At 37.6% G+C, this 20,475-nt stretch overlaps 2 protein-coding genes across 4 annotated transcripts in view; one reads left to right on the top strand and one right to left on the bottom strand.

The window, feature by feature from the left end:
• The first annotated feature begins 3,172 nt into the window (after positions 1-3,172).
• Positions 3,173-7,500, top strand: LOC131153986 (biotin carboxyl carrier protein of acetyl-CoA carboxylase 2, chloroplastic). Its single transcript, XM_058106435.1, has 7 exons — positions 3,173-3,809; positions 5,182-5,235; positions 5,322-5,479; positions 5,588-5,915; positions 6,579-6,650; positions 7,158-7,223; positions 7,322-7,500. Exons 1-7 carry the CDS (start codon positions 3,627-3,629, stop codon positions 7,343-7,345), a joined length of 885 nt encoding a protein of 294 aa, XP_057962418.1. The 5' UTR covers positions 3,173-3,626; the 3' UTR covers positions 7,346-7,500.
• Positions 7,501-8,809: 1,309 nt separating this feature from the next.
• The window catches only part of LOC131153970 (sister chromatid cohesion protein SCC2), a 60,256-nt gene continuing 48,590 nt past the window's right edge, over positions 8,810-20,475 (bottom strand). For all 3 annotated transcript variants that reach the window (XM_058106417.1, XM_058106422.1, XM_058106427.1), the window contains 3 exons: positions 10,643-10,735; positions 10,405-10,530; positions 8,810-9,463 (listed from right to left, as the gene is read on the bottom strand). In XM_058106417.1, coding sequence (XP_057962400.1) covers positions 9,230-9,463; positions 10,405-10,530; positions 10,643-10,735 — 453 coding nt within the window. In that variant the 3' untranslated portion in view covers positions 8,810-9,229. The remainder of the gene's footprint in view (positions 9,464-10,404; positions 10,531-10,642; positions 10,736-20,475) is intronic.

Here is a 20,475-nt window from a genome sequence, read left to right as displayed (position 1 = left end):
TACTCCTTTCTTGCAAACTAATTGCAAGTCAGAGGGAGTTTGATTTTCACTTGGTGTGTGCCTACACAGATTTGTTCTTGAAGCTCATTACTCTCATTTTCGTATATTGATTGATATTTTTCTTGGAGAGTAAATCTAGGGTTCTTTGTCAATATATTCGATTGATAAATATCTTTTTGAGAAGAACTTTTGTTAGCTTCTAAGTCTTGGCATCTTCATTGCCAGATTCGAAAGTTTGCTTGCATTTTCAATAAAATACTTTTGAGTAAGCTTGAACCCTAATCTCATTTGTGCTTATACTTGAAAAATATTGTGTTGAGATTTTCTCTTTGAGATTCAAAGCTCCTTTGATAATATACTAATCTTATTTGTCTTGATTTATGTTACAGTTATATTATGAAATGTACTATATGATAGCAGAATCTTGATGGATTAGTTTAGTTTCAGAGCATGGTACCGTAACTATTATGTTAGATTAGTGTCACCACATGTCTTAGATAGAGTGTTGGTGATTGGATAGTCGATTGAGCCTAGAGAAGAGTAGTGTGCTCCCCTGGCAATCCAGATCAAGCTGGGAAGGCTAATCGTACTTACAGACGAGTTAGTTTTGGCTTAACGTGGTAGGCCAACCATTGTTAGGTCCCGTCTGCAGGCTGTACAACCCAGTCATGTCGAGGCAAGACATGATATCAGCTAGGTATCCATCCAAGGGAGAAATTCAGTATTATACAAAAAATAGCAAATGATTTACATGTTTATAGAAATTTATTATGACATGGTATGCTTAGGTTAAGAAATTAAATATGATTGTACCAGACTTATATAAGTACGAGTACATATTTCCTAATTTATCAGATAGAGTTAATTATGTTACAATCAATTATGGACAGTACACGTTTATAACACAATAGAACCCATGTTGCCACACACTGATGATAATCTATCCCACTTACTGAGAGGTGTCTCACCCCAGAATTCAAATATTTTAGGAAATCTAGACAGACGAGCGGAGCGAGCTCCGAGGTAGAGGAGGAGTTTGTACAATCCTAATTTAAAGGTAAGTGGTTGTGTTGGGAGATATGTTTTGTATAATCTCTAGGATGTTTTATGGATTTTTGGAGACATACATGTATATTTATGGAGATAGTAGAACTCTGGTATTGTATATGAGGTTCAGGTATATTATGTTTTTCGTTGCATAGATAGGCTGTATTTATGAACAGGTATCCCTGGTACCCACTCCAGGTCCAAGATGACATTGTGGATGTTATTATTGGTGTCAGAGTAATTTTATATTTTTAGCAGTATAGAAAAAAAAAATGTAATAGAATTTTCGGGTCATGACAGGAGGTGTTATATTGTCTCTTAAAAAAATCAAACCAAAACTACAAATGAAAATCAACCCATCAAAGGTAATTTTGTCTGAATAACTCTAATGCAACAAAGTAGGAAAATTCACATAGATTTTATTATCAAAATAAAATATATATAAAAATTTGAAATAGAAACCCCAATTAAAAATAAAAATAAAAAATCATAGCTATTACATAAAAAAATTTACACATTTCATGTCTAATTAACATGATGTTGAAACCTAATCTTCATCAAACTTTGTTCTCTTTGTGCAGCAAAAATAGTGTCTACAAGTAATTTGACTTGCTCCGTATAGTTAGACTAGAATTCTCCTCATATTGCATTTGTAGGACCAAGTGAGGTATTTATGGACTTGGTATACTTAAGAGTTCCTTCATTATAAAACCAATAACAAATAGTTGTTATGAATTACGATCGTAAAAAAAAAAAAAAAATCCCAAGAAAAATAATTGAAATTAAAAATAAAAATTTCAAAGATCTTGAGAATAAAATAGACAATCCAATATTTTGTTCACACACTGACAAACATAAAAAAGATAATTCACTTCTAAGTACAAAATAGTCCCATTTCAACCCAAGAAAAAAAAAAAAAAAAACCTAACCAGAGCATCATTCAAAAAAGATTTTTCACACCACTCTCCCTAATCTTTTCTCTACTTTTACTCTTAACACCCTATGACAATTTTCCAAATGCTTAAGGGAGAAAAAAAAAAAAGTGAGAAAACAAGGAACTGATGAGAAAAAAAAAGTTAGAAAAAGCTAGTATGGGAGAATGAAAGTTTCTTGATTTTAAAGTCCTCTCATTCCCACCCACTCTAACTCTCACATTTTGTACAATCCCCCAAGCATGCATGATTTTTAAGAGAAAATTAGTGAGGAAGTGATGAAAAAAGTTGAGAGAACAAGAAAGGTCTGAAAAAAGTATGAGAAAAAATAAAGAAAGTAAAACATGATAGATTTAGAAAAAAAATATATTGTTTGAGGTAGGTGGTGTCTTTCGTTTTCTTTCAATTTCTTCCCCTCTTTCCTTCAATTTTTGTTTTTGAAATGATGCTCAAGTAGGCCAAATGGATATGGGGGTATGACGGCATAACGATGACAATACCATAAACCTTCCATCTCGTATCTCAAGTTTTTTCCCCTCATTTATAAACTTAAAATTTCAAATCTCTTATATCAAAAGACACATACTAAAGAATTAAAATGTCACTAAATTTTGTTCGGTTTATTAAACAGTTGAGAATGGAGCAGCAATTGCAAATAAATTTAACAAATCGACATTATTTTAGGATAAATGTTAGTGCTAATGCTCAAACCAATATAGATTTCAGAACAGATATTTGCAAATCAAAATTTAAGAATAGTCATTCATTATTTATTCTATATTAATTTATCACATCATTTTTACATGGTTATTTATCGTAATAAAATAACACCGTCTTCATTTTATAAAATATGCGAACTAAGTTTCTATCTTAAAAAATTATTTTAATAATTTTGGTAATCATCCAACATTAGCTCTGATGTGCTTGTAAATATACTAAATTAAAAAACAACATTGTTATTACGGACTCTACCTTCTTACAAATTTTAGCAGAAAGCGATACTCATTAACGGCAATAGGTTACTTATTATATACACATATATTCATTATATTTACTATTACACATTAAATTAAAATATGAATGAGATGTAATTGCTCGACCAAGCGCACCATTAATCAAATTTCAAGCCTAATATTATAGCATGGTTTGAATTAATTTAACCAAAACTATGAGCAAAGAGCTGATTTTATCAAAGCTTTGTAATTTTGTTGGACCACCACAAACAATTAAAACTGTGATTTGGGTTCGTTCCTGAATTTGGCTTTGGCGTTTCCCTGGGCAGTTGGGAATGGTTTAGTGTTGCCCTGGCTTAAATAATAATAAAAACAATAAAGGAGATAGGTGGCTTCCCTTGATAGTATCGAAAGAAAATGAGTTCCACCCACAAAACCTCCCCACAAAATCTTCTCGAGCTTCCCAGATTTCCCTCCTGGTTGCTTCGATCTCATCGTTCCCTTCTGCATTCTCCTTCTCTCTAAATCTATAAACCCCTCTTCTTCTCCCCTCCCAAAACCCAAAGCGCTTGATTCGTATCGGTGAACCAGGCCCAGAATCAATACGAGTTATCGCTGGATTTGAGCTTTTCTTCCTTTTTTACCGCATATCTACATATAATTTTTTTGTTTTTGCTTTTTGGGTCGGCGTAAAATGGCCTCATTCACCATTCCTTGCCCCAAATCCTCCTCGCTGTCTGGCCGTGGATTGGCTTCACATCACCGCCGCCAGCAGCCGAGGCAGTCTAAGATCTCGTACAATCTTGCCCTCATTTCGAGACCATCGGCATTAGTGGCCGGATCTTCCCCCGACGACTCGGCAGCTTTTGGGTTTCGGGTTAGTTTTATATGTTCCTCCGTGAATCTGGAATTTAATTATAATAAAATGTTAAAAAGAAGGTTTGTTGTTTCCAATGGATGTAGTTTTTTGGCATTTGATGATTTGATTGCCTGCATTGTGTTGTTTGAATTATCATTTCTTTTTTCAATTCATAATATTATTGCCTTAATGGTTGTAGCTGCTGTAGCTGTTGCGAAAGTGGAGCTGATCTTTTAGTGCTTAACTTATATTTTCAATGTTTGGAATTTGATTTTCAGTTTTTCTTCCCCAGATTGATTTCTAAAACGAATTGCTTCTATTTATTTTTATTTTTATTGTGTGTAGCTAAAGCACGATACTTTGATTCCAAAGTTGCATGTCTCCAAGTAAAACCTTTAAGCTGATGACTTTGGTTTATTCATGCTATATCCCGATAAATTCCAATTACATAATTCTGAGTGAGAGATGAATACCGCATCAAGTTCTATGCTTGCCAAAAAATTAGTTCATTATGCTTGCGTGTGTTGCATTGAGTGTCATAGAGATCAGGACACAATGTCCTGGATTCCATGTTAGCTTAGTAATTTAAAATTTTTGTGTATGCTGTTTTGTTCAATTAACATAACTTTTATCTGTAAAAAGTGGGATGTTAATTTTGCAGTCTTTTTTTTAAAAAAAAATTTGTGATATTTTCAAATTTTCCATTTCATGCTACATTTGGGAGTGTGGATTTCGGACCTATAATTTGGATTTGGATAAATCCAATACAATGGCAAATTAAAGGCTAAACATAGGGTCAGTATTACAAGCTAATAGTCAATTTAGATTAAAAATAATAAATCTTGACAACGAAAGGCCATTGACATCTGAAAACAGCATATAGAATTTTCAAAATTTTGGAAACTAAGTCAATTTAGATTAAAAATAATAAATCTTGACAATGAAAGGCCATTGACGCGTGAAAACAGCATAGAGAATTTTCAAAATTTTGGAAACTTAAGTTGTTAGATAACTTGTTTTTTCACTACCAGGCATTTTTTTCCCCGGTGACCACACCGAAGGAAAGCTTCCTTAAATACATGTGAAGTTTCTGTTCCGCTGGAATGACAGCATTGAAAACTATGAAAAGCAGTAGCCCTAAAATTATATTTATTTAAAAAAAAATATTGAGAACCATTTTAGTTTTCATTTTCAGCAATTGAACTAAAGTACATGGTTCATTTTTCTTCTGTTAAAAGATGCCTGGATATTTGATGAAAGGCGTTTTTTTGCTAATTTCAGTTCCCCAATGTACCAAAATGATCTTTGAACCATTGTTGTGATTGGAAGTGGTTGCTTTTCCTTTCTAATAATTTTTTTGTTGCTTGCGCTGTGTGATCATCTTTTGCAGCAGCCCAATCAAAAGGGGTCTGCTGTTTGGAAGGTGCATGCACTGCCTGCTGAGGTAAGCTAATTAGATATCCTAAAATTTGTATGTGAATGATCTTTTTAGCTAAATCTTTTTAAACCTATCGCCGCTCTAAATACAAGGTTGTTGCGGAGAAATCTTCGAATTCTGCTCCATTGCTTGATACGGTGGCATCATCCCAGGGAAAAGGAGAGTCTGCTGAAAAGACATCTGTTCAAAATTCAATTCCAGATCCAACATCAATCACTGAATTTATGGCCCAAGTGTCAGATCTCGTCAAGTGAGTCTTAACTTCCTCATTTGTATCAGTGTTGTTACATGTGATATTCCAAGTAGATAAATTAGACAGCATCGGGTTTTCCAGAGTTTAATGTTTTTCCATGGGCAGACTTGTGGATTCAAGAGATATAATGGAGCTGCAGCTGAAGCAACGGGACTGTGAGCTCATCATTAGAAAGAAAGAAGCCTTGCCACAGCCAGTGCCGGCAGCCTCTGCCATCATTATGCAACCCCCCATGGCCCACCCTGTGTTTCCATCTCAACCACAACCAACACAGGCTACTGCTCCTGCCCCTGCAAGTCCAGCGTCCTCAGCTCCGCCACCAGCCTTGCCCGCTCCTGCAAAAGCAAGCAAATCATCTCATCCACCACTGAAATGTCCCATGGCTGGAACTTTTTATAGGTCTCCAGCACCCGGTGAGCCCCCATTTGTGAAGGTAAGTGTTTGTGCTACTCACCATTTAAGTGGTCATGATCCCACAGGCATTGAACATGACAAATTATAAGATGTTGCTTTCATTTGGCAAGGCCTAATGTTGGATTACATGGCCCTTTGATGTTTTTATGCATTCCAAAATCCCTATGATTGGTTTACTGTGGCCCTACATGCTTATGCAATTATATTTTTTCCATATGGACGTGACAGAGAACTCGCAGTTGGGGCACCACATGGATTGCACATCACTTACGAGTCATGGTGTAGCTTGATATTTGATCTATGCTTTGTATGCTTTGAATGGACATATCCCTTAAATTGTTGGGCTGGACAAATATACAATGTGAAAATGTTGATTGAAGGGGTGTTTTTTTATTTTTTTTCAGTGAACTGCTCTCTTAATTTTGAGCCAATTTAGTAAATTAGGATTCTTTCATTGCACTTCTTGTTAACCCCTGAATGCTATTGAATCAGTATGACATCACTTTTCTTGTTGACGTTTGGCGACTGGTTCAGTTATGAAATGGCCCTTGAATCTAGGAATAGTTTGTAGAAAGTGTGCACATTTATGTGTCATTCATGCATATGCATATGCTTGTATATACATTTTATACTAGGCTTTTTAAATAAATTCATCCCTCACACCTAGTATTACTGGTTTCAGGTTGGAGATAAGGTGCAGAAAGGGCAGATTCTTTGTATCGTCGAAGCCATGAAACTGATGAATGAAATTGAGGTAACCATTGGTTCACTCTTTAAACTGCTACCCTTTATTTTCCTCTCTTTTGTTTAATTATTGTTGGTTCATGATTTAGGAAATTTTACTATTTTCTTTTTCCTGTTATTTTGTGGAAAGATTTTATTTATATACAAATCATATTAATGATTATAGTATAAAGTATTTAATGTAAATTTTTTTAAAATTCATACATAACATAGCATGCAAAAGGAATGATATTTCCAATTTTTATCATGAAAATTGATATTCTTATTTCATTGGATGGAAAAATACAAACTTTTGTGTGGTACCTTTATCGTTCATATTTATGTTCTTGTTTTGCACATGAAAAAAAAAAGGTGCTGGCAAGAAAACACAACCTAGGACTCCTGAAGCTGACATGAACTATTTTCAGTTGCAATTAAATCAATTATGGGGCGGATCTTTGTATCCTGTTACTGGATATGGCACTCATTGTTTGACGGTTGTGTTTTTTTAATGGTCTACTTCATTTTCTTGCGTCAGGCTGACCAATCTGGAACTATAGCCGAGATATTGTTGGATGACGGGAAACCCGTTAGTGTAGACACAGTAAGATCTCTCTCTCTCTCTCTCTTTCTCTCTCATATTATGTATATATTTTTTGTAATGCTATTTCCTTGTCTGAACGAGTGATTTCCTCTGTGCAGCCTCTTTTCGTAATTATACCTTGAATCTATTTGGAGGTCGTAGGTGGGCAGTGATGAAAGCTTTTGGAAGTCTTTAGTTTCAGTATCATGGTCGCGGTCCTCTTTTTCTTTTATATAATTTTATTTGGCAAAGCTTCCTTCTTTTTAACATTTATTATAATTAAATTCCAGATTCTAAATGAGGTGCTCCCTTTTGACTCTCTTGATTCCTTGCATTACAAGTTTTTCCTTCAAGGGAAGGGGTGTTCATGGCTCTGGTTGCACCAAAATTTCTAATCCATCTAGTCTCATCCATGGGTTTGGTTTGCTTTATTATTAAGTTTGGAGAAAAAACATACAGAGATAATAATGTGAGATTTAGGACTGCAAAACATAGTAAGATGTGTTTTATTTTCAAGTATGAAATTAATCGGGACGAAAGTATCATCGAACTAAATGTTGGTGAGAAAAAGAGCGGCCTCTCCTAAAGACGATGGTTTCAACCAATCAATCAACTCAGCGTATTAATATTTTAAAATCAAACCATTTACATTCAGTTCAAAGTGTGGGCCGCAATCTGACCTATATATTCTTGTTATACATAAAAATAAATTTACCGACGACAAAGCAGTGATAACACCCCCCCCCCCCTCCCCCAACCAGGAGAGCTCAATTTGGGAGTCATATTATTATTATTATTATTGTTGTTATTATTACTTAGACGACCAACCAGTTCCACCATCTCCAATCCTCGCCAATTATTTTCCCGATGAGGACCACAGCTCTGAACCTTAATGAGACGGTCTATAAACATTACTACCTTAAGAAATATTTTCCTTTTTCACTTCAGTGCATTGGGCAATTACTGCACACAAACACAAAGTTAAACAATTACAAATTCAGTAACTATTGTCAACGTGTTTAACTTGCTTGCCTCCCTCACTGAACACACAATGTCAACGAAGATGTAAACTTGCTTGCCACTACTTCATAATTCCTTACTGTTTCTACTGCTATTTAATTGAATGTTATTAAAATTATTTCGTAGATAAATTGTGATAAACAATAGGCTGACTAGTTAAGCAATAGTGCTTTAGCTAGCGCCACAAGACCCTTTCATAAAAGTGTGAAAATAGTTGACCCGTGACACCTAGTATCAAGTACAAAGAATACATGAATATTTCTTAAAATAACTCCTTAATAAGCATCCTACAGCCCTTGTTACCAAATCCAAATAGTATCCTATTTCACCAATAACATATGACCAGCTTTAATTTCAGGGGCCTGTAAATCTGTTTCCAACACAGAGAAGAGGGCAAAGCATAAAATTATACACAACTGCATCAATGATGTGTTCATTGCCATAAAACCAATAACTACAACCAAAAAGAAAATGAAAACTTTTACCCCCTGCTAGAGGCTGAACCATCTTTTTATGCTACAAATCTCATTAACAAGTGAATGATAAAGCATAACTACGGATACAGTAACAGAAGTGGGGGAAATTACTAAGCCAAAAGAAAGAAGAAATACATTAGAATGGGGAACAAAGAGCTCAATCTTGGCACGTTTAGTTGTCTTGGAGGGTGATATTTTATATGTACACAGATCTCTAAATTCCACATATATTTCAGAATAACTACCAAAAAACAAAAAGATCCCCTCTGATATATTGAACACTACTGACCTAAGAAAGTTGAATCTCATTTGTGAAAAAATGAATGCACGATTACTATATTGCCTAATGAATTACAAAATGGAAATGGGTACAGAAAGCACTCCTAAGTAAAGCCAGTGGTCTCCTGTGGCTTCTGCTTTCGTTCCTCTTTTCTAGATTTCTATCTCCTTGTTCATATTTTGTTTTCAATAAGTTTTTCCCCTTCTCAGCAATTTAATGTACATGTTAGCCTACCTATTAGTTACTTACAACTACATTCGTTGCCTGCTGGCTCTAGTGATGCCGACTTTCCTGCCAATATTACTCAACCGCTGGAAGCTGGTGCCGGCTGTAAAATCTTCATCATCGTCATCGTCATCTTCGCCTTCACCAGTCACGCGGCCGCCAGACTTCCCAACTCTTTTTGGGGGAGGACGCTTCTTCTTGATGTTTGCTGTGTAGGTTGAGTAGTCAATTGTGTCTTCCTTCAACGCATGTTTAAATTCCTGTACAGGAGACATGCCAATGAGAAGGAAGATGAAATGAAGCAACTAAAGCTACAGCAAATTCCGTAGTGCTAAGACCTTCCCCTGCAATTTGAAGTTCTCATCGCATTACAGAGACCACTCAGTCATGACAGTCCCATAAAAACAACAGAATCATGGGTAATTAGAACCATTTAGTGACTGGATGCTTAGCTCATGCCAAGCAAGCTCCCAATTTAACCAACCAAAGCGCCTTTCTACTACAACTTCATCTTTTCACATGTAAAGCATAACTTTTATTGCAGATGAGATGAACAGTTAAAGTGATACAACTGCAGGATAACTGAGAGGGACAGAGAAATAGAGAAAATTTGGGAGGGGCTCCACATAGTGCAACAAGCAAAAAATCATCGGCATTTTTATAGCATTGACCTTGTTCATTGATATATACTGTGCATCCAAACTTGAGAGTGATCCTTCACCAAGAGTTAAGGGTGTCATACCCAAACCCAAAAGTCACAACTTGAATCACAGAAATAGCCTCCAACTGTGGAGTTGAGGCCACATGGATCAAACCCTTTTCAGACATCCAATGTGGCTGAAAGCCCACATGTACCCACTAACACATCCAAACTTTGCAATTCACATACTTTGATTAATGAATCCTTCATATTGGAATGGGTGAAGAGTCAAATGTTTTGGCAATCCCTCACAGGGGGATGAATCAAGATAATTTGAATCAAAGATTTGGATTTTTGTTTTAAAATTATAATTCATTTTTTAAAACTCATGAGGGATTCCAACTAAATAATTTGTGTCCTGCTCTTACTGAGTTCCACCAGATTGTGCTATTGAAAGTAGGGAAGAAACAGGAAATATAAGTCCAAAAAGTTGTTGGACATGCACATGCGAGCCACACACAAATACACACAGATGGGTCCTCGCACCAATGCCCACACTACCTGATATCTTTGTATAAATTCTTCATAAGTTGTTGGCAAATTAACACGTGTGTCACTGATGTTAAAGGGAATGTTCTGCCTTGAGAGAACCTCCCCAGGTTTTAGGGGTTCATTCGGAGAAAAAGCCTGGCCAAAGTATCAAAACACAATATAAAATTAGGTTTAAAGACTACACTGAATTAATGTTCCTGTACCATGAAATGGAATAACAGCAGAGACAATTTTAAACAAGCATTACCTGGCACCTAGCATCATTTAGGCTATAAACAATTTTCAGGTGCCGTTTTAGCTTCAGGAGGAGTTGCAGTGCTGTAGCCGCAAGACAGTCAGCCTGTTAAGAGATGAATAACTATTAGAAATCTATTTTTTCAATCTAAGAAGTGATAAACAACCTAAAAAGGAGATATTCACAGTTATCTAACATGCAATAAACCCCAAATTCCATATTCATATAGATGGTTAACCAAATCACAAGAAAATAGGGGTCATAAGCAATAGGAGTTCAGTTGGCATTGAGCCATGACACAGTGATGATGCAACTGCAGTGATAATTCTCAGACCCATCTCTATCTTCTTGCAAGCCACTCCATCAGAACTATGGTACTGTTGATTGCATAATTAGATGAACCGTTATCTATCAAAGACAATATTTTAACGATGGTCAAGAATGAGGTTGATATTCCATGTCACACTTGCAAGTGTTTAGTTGGGAATTGTCATCAGGTTGGAGCAGATTTTATACACACACACACACATGTTTCTCTCAGAGCTGACAGAAAGGTGTTTAATTTAGATACATTTGATAAGGGTCCATTCACATTTCAGAATTCTTGGGCGGACATTCATATTTTAAGGAACTGAGTAATGAGGAATCCAAGTGTCTTGCAGCAGTTTGTTTTGCTTTGGTCTGGACCTTGCAGATTGTATAGTGGAGTTGGAATTGCTTCTGAGGTTGAAGGAGGCTTTTATTTTCTGGTCTTGCTTGCAAATTAATTGGGAATGGTTCTTGTGCCTGTAGAGATTCAGAGGAAGAGGTCGAAGTCAAACTCATACTATTTGATTTCCAGAAGGGTAAAGGCTTCAGGATGGTTGATGTTACTTGTGGCTTTGCAGGAAGTATCTATCAATGGGGGGGAAAAGAGGCTATGGATGATGAGTATGGTCTTTGTTGTGGAAATCTGGACAGACTGGGGATTAGAGAGTGGGAAAATCAGTGCACTGCAAAGACTTTAGCATGTCTCGTACACCGATGTTCTTCGGAAATTTCCAGAAAAGGATTCAACGATCCCCTGCAAAATCTTTCTTCACCCAACAGCAGGGATTTGTTCCCAATTATAAAAAATAAAAATAAAAAAGGTTGGTTTCCAGCTTATACACAAATAGAAGTGGTGACACAACAGTGTTGTAGGTAAAAATTCGAAGTTCAAATTTAATTAGTTTAAACATGACAGGCCTCACAATTTTGGGCCATGGACCTGAAATCCATAGACCATGTTGGCACCTGGGCCGGTAAAACAGCGCTCACCTGGGTTGGCAAAAAAGACGCACCAGAGCTTCATAATCCAGCCACAAGAGGCCCAAGAGGGAATTCTTAAGGCGGCTTCAGAGTTGAAGTTGATGCGGCTGGGGAGGGAAAAGCCATGGAAACTGAATGTGAAGAGTCACAGGGGTTGGATAGGTCACCCTAATGAGAAACAAATGTGATTAGGGTGGTGATTAGAGAGTCTAAGGCAGAGGAGTCCGTAAGGGTAAGCAGGTAGTGGAAGGGTTTACAGGGTCAAAAAAGAGCCAAAGGGAGTGAAAAGGTAGAGGAAGCAGATGGATTGGTTTCGATAGGGATTGTGGAAGAGTTTTCTTCAGATGATCAGACATATTCCAAAGATTCAGAACCTACTGTTCTTGGACAGAGCTTTTCTTCTCTGTAGGCTGCTCTGAGATAGACAAAACAGGAAGTGGAGGAACCTTTGAGGGGAAATGAAAATGTTTTCGGAGTCAAATGATGACATGTGGAGTTTAGGTGAGTCAGACATGAGCATAGTAGCTAAAAGCACGCCTGAGGCGCGCCTAGGCACGAGGCGCAGTGAGGCAACCAAGCTAGCGCCTCATCCTTCTTCAGGCGAGGCAACCTTCAAGAGGCACAGGTAGGCGCACTGATTCTCCAGGCGCAGTCAGTCACGCCTTGAAATTTTTGAAGCTGTTAAGAAATAAAACGTAGCCCGAACCAGCCCCAGCCCACTTCTAGCAATCCAGCCTTCAACAGTTCGACTTGCACCAGCTCTAGCCCTTCATCTTCGAAGCAACACGAAACCAGCAGAAGAAGTTCGTCTTCGACCAATCTATCCTTCGAAGCAGTACGAAACCAGCAGGAGCCCTTTGTCTTCGACCCTTCGAAGTTTGAAACAGCATGAGGCTTTCATCTTTGACCCTTCGAACCAGCAGGAGCTCTTCGTCTTCAGGCCTTCCAACCAGCAAGAGCCCTTTGTGAGTTCGTCTTCGAGCTTTCCAAAACATGAACCCTTTGTCATCGAGGTTCGAGCCTTCGTGAGACTTCTTCTTCTTCTTATTCTTCTTCAGTTCTTCTGCTTCTTCTTTTTCAGTTCTGCTGCCTCCTGCCTGCTGCTGCTTCTTATAATATTAACTTGCATTAAGCCTCTAAGTTAATATTATATAATGTGTAAATAATTATGTAGTTTAATGCAAGTCTATACTTTATAATTAATATATAACATTTTTTACTTAATTTTGCTGCTGTTTTGTAATTTGTTTGGAAATGCAATATACAAACTATACATTCTTCTGAAATATATTAATATATAACATTTTTTACTGAATTTAGCTGCTGTTTTATTGTACTCTTTTCTTTTGATATTGAAGATGCTTTTGAGCCTTCAGCCTGGCAATTTTATTTCAAATATAATTTGAAGCTTGAAATCTTGCATGTATAATTACTTATGTTGAACAATGTTTGTTTCACTTGGAACTTAGTACTTGGTTGTCATAATTACTATTGAATATTTTGGCATTTTGAATTCTAATATAACTATTGATGTGTTTTTGTATCAATTACTCACCAAATAGGCATTGTACATAACTTTAATAATTGTGCGCCTCATGAAGCCTTTGCCTCGCGCCTCGGCTCCAAGTAGCCTCTGCCCCCCAGTGCGCCTTGGGCCTTTGACTACTATGGACATGGGTTTAAATTTTGTTTTTCTTTTGCGTGGGGGGTGTGTTGGAGCCGCCCCGCAGGGGGGAGGGGAGGAGTGATGGGGATGATGGGCATGTTCATCTTACATTCACTTTCAAGAATTGAGGGGGCATAGATTGCTCAGTGGAATTGGGTGAATACTTTCGGTTTGGGCGCAGCTAGAAGTGAGGGATGATGATCCTAGAAGTTCCTCTGAAGAAGTACAGATTGGTTTTCCCATTTGAAGAATCCACATGACCAAGCAGGAGAGTTAATTGAAATGGGGCCTGTGGCCATTGTTTCTCATACTAACCCTGCATTTGGGAGCATGGATTTGGAGCTTGGATATTGATTTGCATGGATTTGGATACAACATAGTATAAACTGGTGTTGATTTTTTTCTTAATCCACACAAATCCAAATCCAAGCCCCAAAATCCATGTTCCCAAACACTACCTAAATGTTGTGCTAATGATGTCTTCATTGAGCCTCCTTCAGGATATAAGGACAATTATGTGCATGATCCTAGCTTGGAGGTTCAGTGGGGCTCGGATCCCCAAAAAGGTGTTTTACCCAGTCCTAATTTGCTCAGAGATACTGAAATTTCTGTGTCAGATTGAGGACTTCAAAGAGCAAGGAGTTCTAGCCATTAGCCTATTGGGGGGCGAGACAGACAACTCACAAAGCTCCTTAAGGATTTGGGAATTAATTTAGTGAGTCCTTTTAAGGCAAGAGTTGAAAGGTGTAGTTTCTCCTAGGACATAAAAGAAAAAAGAAGGCGGCGCAAAAAATAAATTAAAAAATTAGCTAAGTCTGTTAATTTGAGGGGGTTAGAGGCCAAGCTATGGGTGTTAAAGCAGTTAAATACTTGGAACACAAGGAGCTTAGGGGATGAGGGGGTGCTGATCCAGGAAGTTTAAATTAGAAGTTCTCCTGATATTGTTTTCCTCAAGGAAATAAACTTGAGTGTGTGGATGTGGGGCGGGCCAAGGGAGTTGGAGTACTTGGGAGGGTAAGGTGTAAGGAATGGAAGGTTCTTCCTTCGCAAGGGGCAGTTTGGGGGGTGTTAATGGTGTGGGATATTCATTCTATTTGTTCTTCTGTAGGTTTTTCCCTCTGCGAGTGCTAATAGAAGTTAGATGTAGGGATCAATGGAGGATCGTGTCAGTCTATACTCTTTAGTCCTATGAGGCCAGCTCTCTGGTCTTATATGTCGAAAGAGTTACTTGCATTGTATGGCTTTTGTCATCCTAGGTGGTGTCTTGGGGAAGATTTCAATGCTGAGAGGTTTTCTAAGTGAAAGGGAGATGTAGGACTACTTGAGTGTGTTAAATTTTTATGAATTTATTACGTAGTGTGGGTTAAATCTATGGATAATGCTCCTTTCCCTTGGGTTGTGTGGGGAAAGAGTAGCAGGTTGGATAGGTCTACGTTCTGTATTCAGTGGAAAGATGACTTCCCCAATCATTTTGAGGGTTCTGTCTAGATCAATGTTGGACCATTTTCCTTATTTGTTGCAGGCCCTACTCATTCAAGTTTGAAAGAATGTAGCCTGATTACCAGCCTTTTCAATCTTTGGTTCTGAACATTTGGTGGGAGGATGTTGAGAAGGGGTGGGAAGGATTTAGGTTTACGAAAAAAAACCCAAAAGGCCTCAGGAGGTGCTGGAGAAGGGTAATATAGAAGTTTTCTTGGGAATATTAGGGTTAAGAAGTCTAGTACTCTAGGAGAGATTGATTTGTTAGATAAGAAATAGGGAGGAGTTTGTCGTAGAATGAGAAGGTTAAGAGGATGTTGAAAAATGTGCTGGATGAGGTGATTTTCTGGGAAATGAAAAGATTGAGGCAGAAGGAAAAACTCCAATGGGTTAGAGAGGGTGAGTGCAACTCAAGATATTTTTCATAGATTGGTTAAGGAAAAGATGAGGAATTTGATCAGGGAATTGGAATTGGAATTTACGGGTTGTTTGATAGCTAATGAGATCACAGTTTTTTTGGATGAACATAGGCCTATGTTTGATGGTTTGGAATGGAGTCCTTTTCCTAACGTTAGGTGATTTGGTTGGAGAGGCCATTCAAAGAGAGCGAAATGAGGGTAGCGTAGGGCTACAGGTCCACATGAATTTAATAAGGCTTTCTTTCAAGATTATTGGGATGAGAGTATGGTGGATTTAATGAAGATATTAAGTAAGATCCACTTAATGGGTTTTTTCTTTTTCTTTTTCTTTTTTTTGGGGGGGGGGGGGGGGGGGGGTGGTAACAGAATAAACTCTACCTTCATTATTTTGATGCATAATGATGCAGGGGCAGCATCAATGTTCTACAGCCATGTAGAAATTAGAAGAGATGAAGGAATAGGAAGGGAGGATAGAGGAGAGAGGAAATACCAAGGGGGGGGGGGGACTCACGTTCACTTCAATTCACATTCATCAATAACTGCCTGCATTATGGCTTTCGTGCACTATTTATAAGAAAGCCTCTTCACATAAATTACACATAAACCCCTAAAGCTACATTACATTACAAGCATAACCCTACTTTACACAAATACTACAAACAACCCCCAAATACACATAATCCTAAACTAATTAATACTAAACACACATAATAAACACTAACTTAACCCCACAATTCCTTAACCCAACTCTTCTTAACTATTTTACAGCAAGGATCTTCCCAATGTCTTACTTCTTGTCCTACATCAACTCTTCCCTAGCTAGAAAAAATTCAGCCTCAAATTTTGAGATAATGGAGGATCAAAAGGGAGAAGCAAACTTGGTTTCTTTGAAAGCCAACGCTTGAGTGATACAAGAAGCCACGATCCTTTGGCAGCATCATAGACTTTAATTGAGAGTTGGCATCAATAAGCACATTGGGATTGACAAACTCAACAATTGGAATGTTTGAAGGACTTTAGATGTCTTCAAACACATTAATTTCCGTCATTGTGTTGTCTTCAAGCTGAGTAATTATGACTGATTCTTTGTCTTGGTTCATTGGTAGAGCGGACTTCAAAATGATTTTCTTCCCATTATAGTTAAAGACATGTGTTCTCATGTCCATGAGTTGCACCTAAATTATCCAACCAAGGAAACCACGGCATACTTGGCCAATCTTCATAGGTAGGATATCACATCAAACATTAGCCAAATATTCACCCATTTGGATGAGAACCAAACATCTTTCATGAACATGTACAATAGAGTTATCAACCCAAGACATCTCATAAGGCTCCGGGTGAGGTTCCAAATAAAGTTGCATTCGAGTGACTCCATTTTATGAAAACCACATTTGTTGGACATCTTTCATCGATAATAATTTTGCAAACCTTTTCCCTGCATTTAAGAAAGGTGTTGGAGATCTTGAAATTGTGCCCAAAGTACGATAAATGGCATTCCTTTGTCTATAATTTGTGACCATGTTGCTGAATTTATGCATATAATATATGTATGCTGCAGCTTTATATCACCAACAGCCTTTTAACACAAATCCCAGAAGCTTTACCCCCAATATCTCAAAAACTATATTTAATTCAACTTGATATTGGTTGTCCTGCTGAAATGAAACAATTTCACAAAAAAAATTCACAAATTACAGTAACAAAACTTGATTTTTGATGTTAGCAGTGACAATTTCTAGGGTTTCATGCCAAATTATCACGCTTGGCTACAATATATTGTGCCCACAATCAAAATATCAAGCTGCAGATCAAATTATTGTGGTGAAACTCAAAATATCATGGCTGCAGGCAATTTCTCATGAGACAGAAAATTGCAGAAGACTCTGGGAGACTTTCTTATGTGCTTCACCAGCGCCTGGGGTGTGTGAATCATGGGCAGCGAGATTCCAGCAATGAAACTTCAGGCGACTGCAGATCAGTGGGTGGGGAGCACAGTAGTAGTGGTGGTGTGATGAGAAAAACATAAGACACTAGGGATTCTTGAAAGCCGATGGCTGAGCCTGTTTCGTTGATCAGAAGGTGATGAAATTATAGGGAAGGGGCATCAGGGTGTTCTGTCTTTGATGGTGTGCGAGGTGTTGCAGGATGATAGCTGAAAGTGGTGTTTGAAGAAATGGGGATTCAGCTAAAATTCATAGAGAGAGAGAGAGAGAGAGAGAGAGAGAGAGAGGGGGGGGTTGTGGGAGAGAAAAAAAGAAGATGGGAGGTTGGAGGAGTTGCTGGACAGAAACTGCCAAGAGACAGCCACAGAATTCAGATGTGAGAGAGCGTTGGGAGAGAATTAAAGGGAAAAGGAAGAAGAGAAGGAGAAGAGAAACAGAGAAAAAGCAATGGGACAAAAGGCTGCTGGGCAGCAAAGGATTAGGGACAAAGCAGGAGATCAGAACAGAAAACCAGAGAACAAGAATAGAAGAAAGGAAAAGCAGCAGCAGAGAGGGAGTAGAAGTTACAAAACAAAGGAGAGTGAAAGAAGAAGAGGAGGAGGAGAAGAAGCAGCAGAAGGGCGGGAGGGAGAAGTTACAGAACAGAAGAGGAGAAGGAAAGAAGAAGAAGCAGCAGAAGGGAGGGAGGGAGAAGTTACAGAACAGAAGAGGAGAAGGAAAGAAGAAGTTGCAGCAGAGGGAGATACAAGTTGCAGAACAGTGGGGGAAAGGAAGAAAAGAAGAAGAGGGGGGAAGAAAAAGATTGAAAAGAAAAGATGGCAAAATTAAAATGGAAGAAAGAGATCGTGGTTGGGCTCTAATGCAGGGGCAGGGAGGAGATACCCCCCGCGGGGGGGGGGGGGGGGGGGGGGGGGGGTTGTGTGTGGTGGTGGTGCAATTCAATTCACATTTATCAATAACTGCCTACATCATGGCTTTCACACACTATTTATAAGAAAGCCTCTTTAAATAAATTACATATAAACCCTAAAACTACATTGCATTACAAAAATACCCCTATTTTACACATATATTACAAACAACCCTCAAATACACATAACCATATACTAATTAACACTAAAACACACATAAACTACTAACTTAACCCCACAATCCTTAACCCAACTCTTCTTAATTCTTTTCCAGCAAGGATCTTCCCAAGGTCTTACTTCTTGTCCTACATCACATAAGCAGATCACTTATGGGTTGTCAGCCTATTATCAGTCTGGCTAAAAGTTTGTATAAAATTACTGCCGAGGTACTTGCTGATAGGCAGAGTTTTAGAGATCAGAGAAACTATTTCTCAGGCTCAAAGTGCTTGTGTCGCTAGGCAGATTGTGGGTGCTATTTTGGTAGCTAACAAGGTTATTGAGGATGTAAGTAGGAAAAAAGAGCGGGGAATTGTGTTTAAACTGGATTTTGAAAAGGTTTATGATCCAGTGCATGGAATTTTCTGAATGAGATTATGGCTAGACAGGGCTCCAGGGAGGTAGCAGGCTAGGGGGGATGCTTGTTTAATGCTTCTTTTCCTGACAATATTAATGGAGAACCTAAGTGACAGTGTAGGGCTTCAAGATGTGTTAGACAACAAGATTCGTTTCCTCTAGGTGATCACATTATCCTCATTCAGGCTCGTCTCTCTAGTATCCCTCCCTCATTACTTTCTATCCATCTTTGGAGTCCCAACACTATCCTTGTTTAGGCTTTGTCTCTCTAGTATCCTGCCCTCATTACTTATGGCCCATCTTTGGAGTCCCAGTATGGTAGCTAGGAGACTGTTAAAAATCATAAGAGGTTTTGTTTGGTCTAGAATTGGGGCAAAGACGGATTACTTGGTTAGTTGGGAGCAAGGTCTTGAATTTCGATTTCGACTCAAATTTGGAAGCTCCAAAAGTATGAAAATTTTGACGGAAATTTCCATTTCAATTTCAATTTGAAAAAATAATGGAAATCAATAGTAAGGCATGGAATTCTTTGTGAAACTTTAAAAATGGTTAACAAACATAATAATGTAAGTTTAAGGGCTAATATATTACAAGTTAAATACATCTATGTTGTGTATGAGGTGGAAAAGTCATAATATAGTTTGTGTATCAAACATATTTGTAAGATAATGTACAGTAAACATATTCAGCAAATACAAATGAAATTCATAAATTATTTAAATATTATTTATTATATAAATAATGATAATTTAGGCAAATGGTTAAATAAAATGTTGTTGTAAGTTTATTTTTTCATATAATTTCAAAAGCATTTGTAATAATATTTTGTTTCGATAAAAATAAATAAAATAAATTGAGAGAGAAATTTCACTTCACTCCTAAATCTCTTATTTGAATTTCAAGGAAATTTCTTTGTATATTTAAAACTTCGACAAATTTCGCTGAAATTTAGAGATTTCGATAAGTTTCAGGATGATTCGTTGAGATTTCAATGGAAATTATGCAATACGGAAATCAACTGCCACGAAAACCGGAAATTTCAATGGAAATTTCGACAATTTCATGGAAATTTAAGACCATGGTTGGGAGGCGGTTTGTAGGTTCTCAAGGAAGAGGGGGTTTGGGTCTTCGAAACGAGCTTAAAAGCATGGGTCTGATGGGTAAATGGCAATGGTGGTCTCCCTTAAAGGAGCATTCTCTTGGGTACAAAGTTATTAAAAGTAAATTTGGCACATAGGAAACCAGGTGGGATGCAAATATGGATAATATGTTCCTCTGAGAGTCCTTGATTCCATATTTTGTTGCTTCATTCTCTTTTTATTCCTTTTACTAAATTTTTTGTAGGGAATGTGTCTCAAATTCATCTTTGGGAATATATTTGGCTGGTTGATTATGTGCTTTTCTTTTCTTTTCCTGTTCTCTGACTATCCTCATTGCACAATGGTGTTATTTCCTCTTAATTTGTCATTAATGGGGATAACTTCTCTTGGGGATTTTATTTTTGTAGGTCTCTCAATGATAGGGAGGTGGAGAACTATCAGCCTTGTTGAGTCTGCTCAAG

The sequence above is a fragment of the Malania oleifera genome, chromosome 1 (assembly GCF_029873635.1).
Source record: "Malania oleifera isolate guangnan ecotype guangnan chromosome 1, ASM2987363v1, whole genome shotgun sequence".
NCBI lineage: Eukaryota > Viridiplantae > Streptophyta > Magnoliopsida > Santalales > Ximeniaceae > Malania > Malania oleifera.
The sequence above is the reverse complement of the archived record's forward strand: the minus strand, read 5'-3'. Positions and strand labels throughout refer to the sequence as shown.

Bases quoted from the DNA above. Each gene is read 5' to 3' on its own strand.
- LOC131153986 (XM_058106435.1), top strand. From the start codon at position 3,627: ATGGCCTCATTCACCATTCCTTGCCCCAAATCCTCCTCGCTGTCTGGC. The intron at 5,236-5,321 runs GTAAGCTAATTA...TCTAAATACAAG, and splicing joins TGCATGCACTGCCTGCTGAG to GTTGTTGCGGAGAAATCTTC. The intron at 7,224-7,321 runs GTAAGATCTCTC...TCCTCTGTGCAG, and splicing joins AACCCGTTAGTGTAGACACA to CCTCTTTTCGTAATTATACC.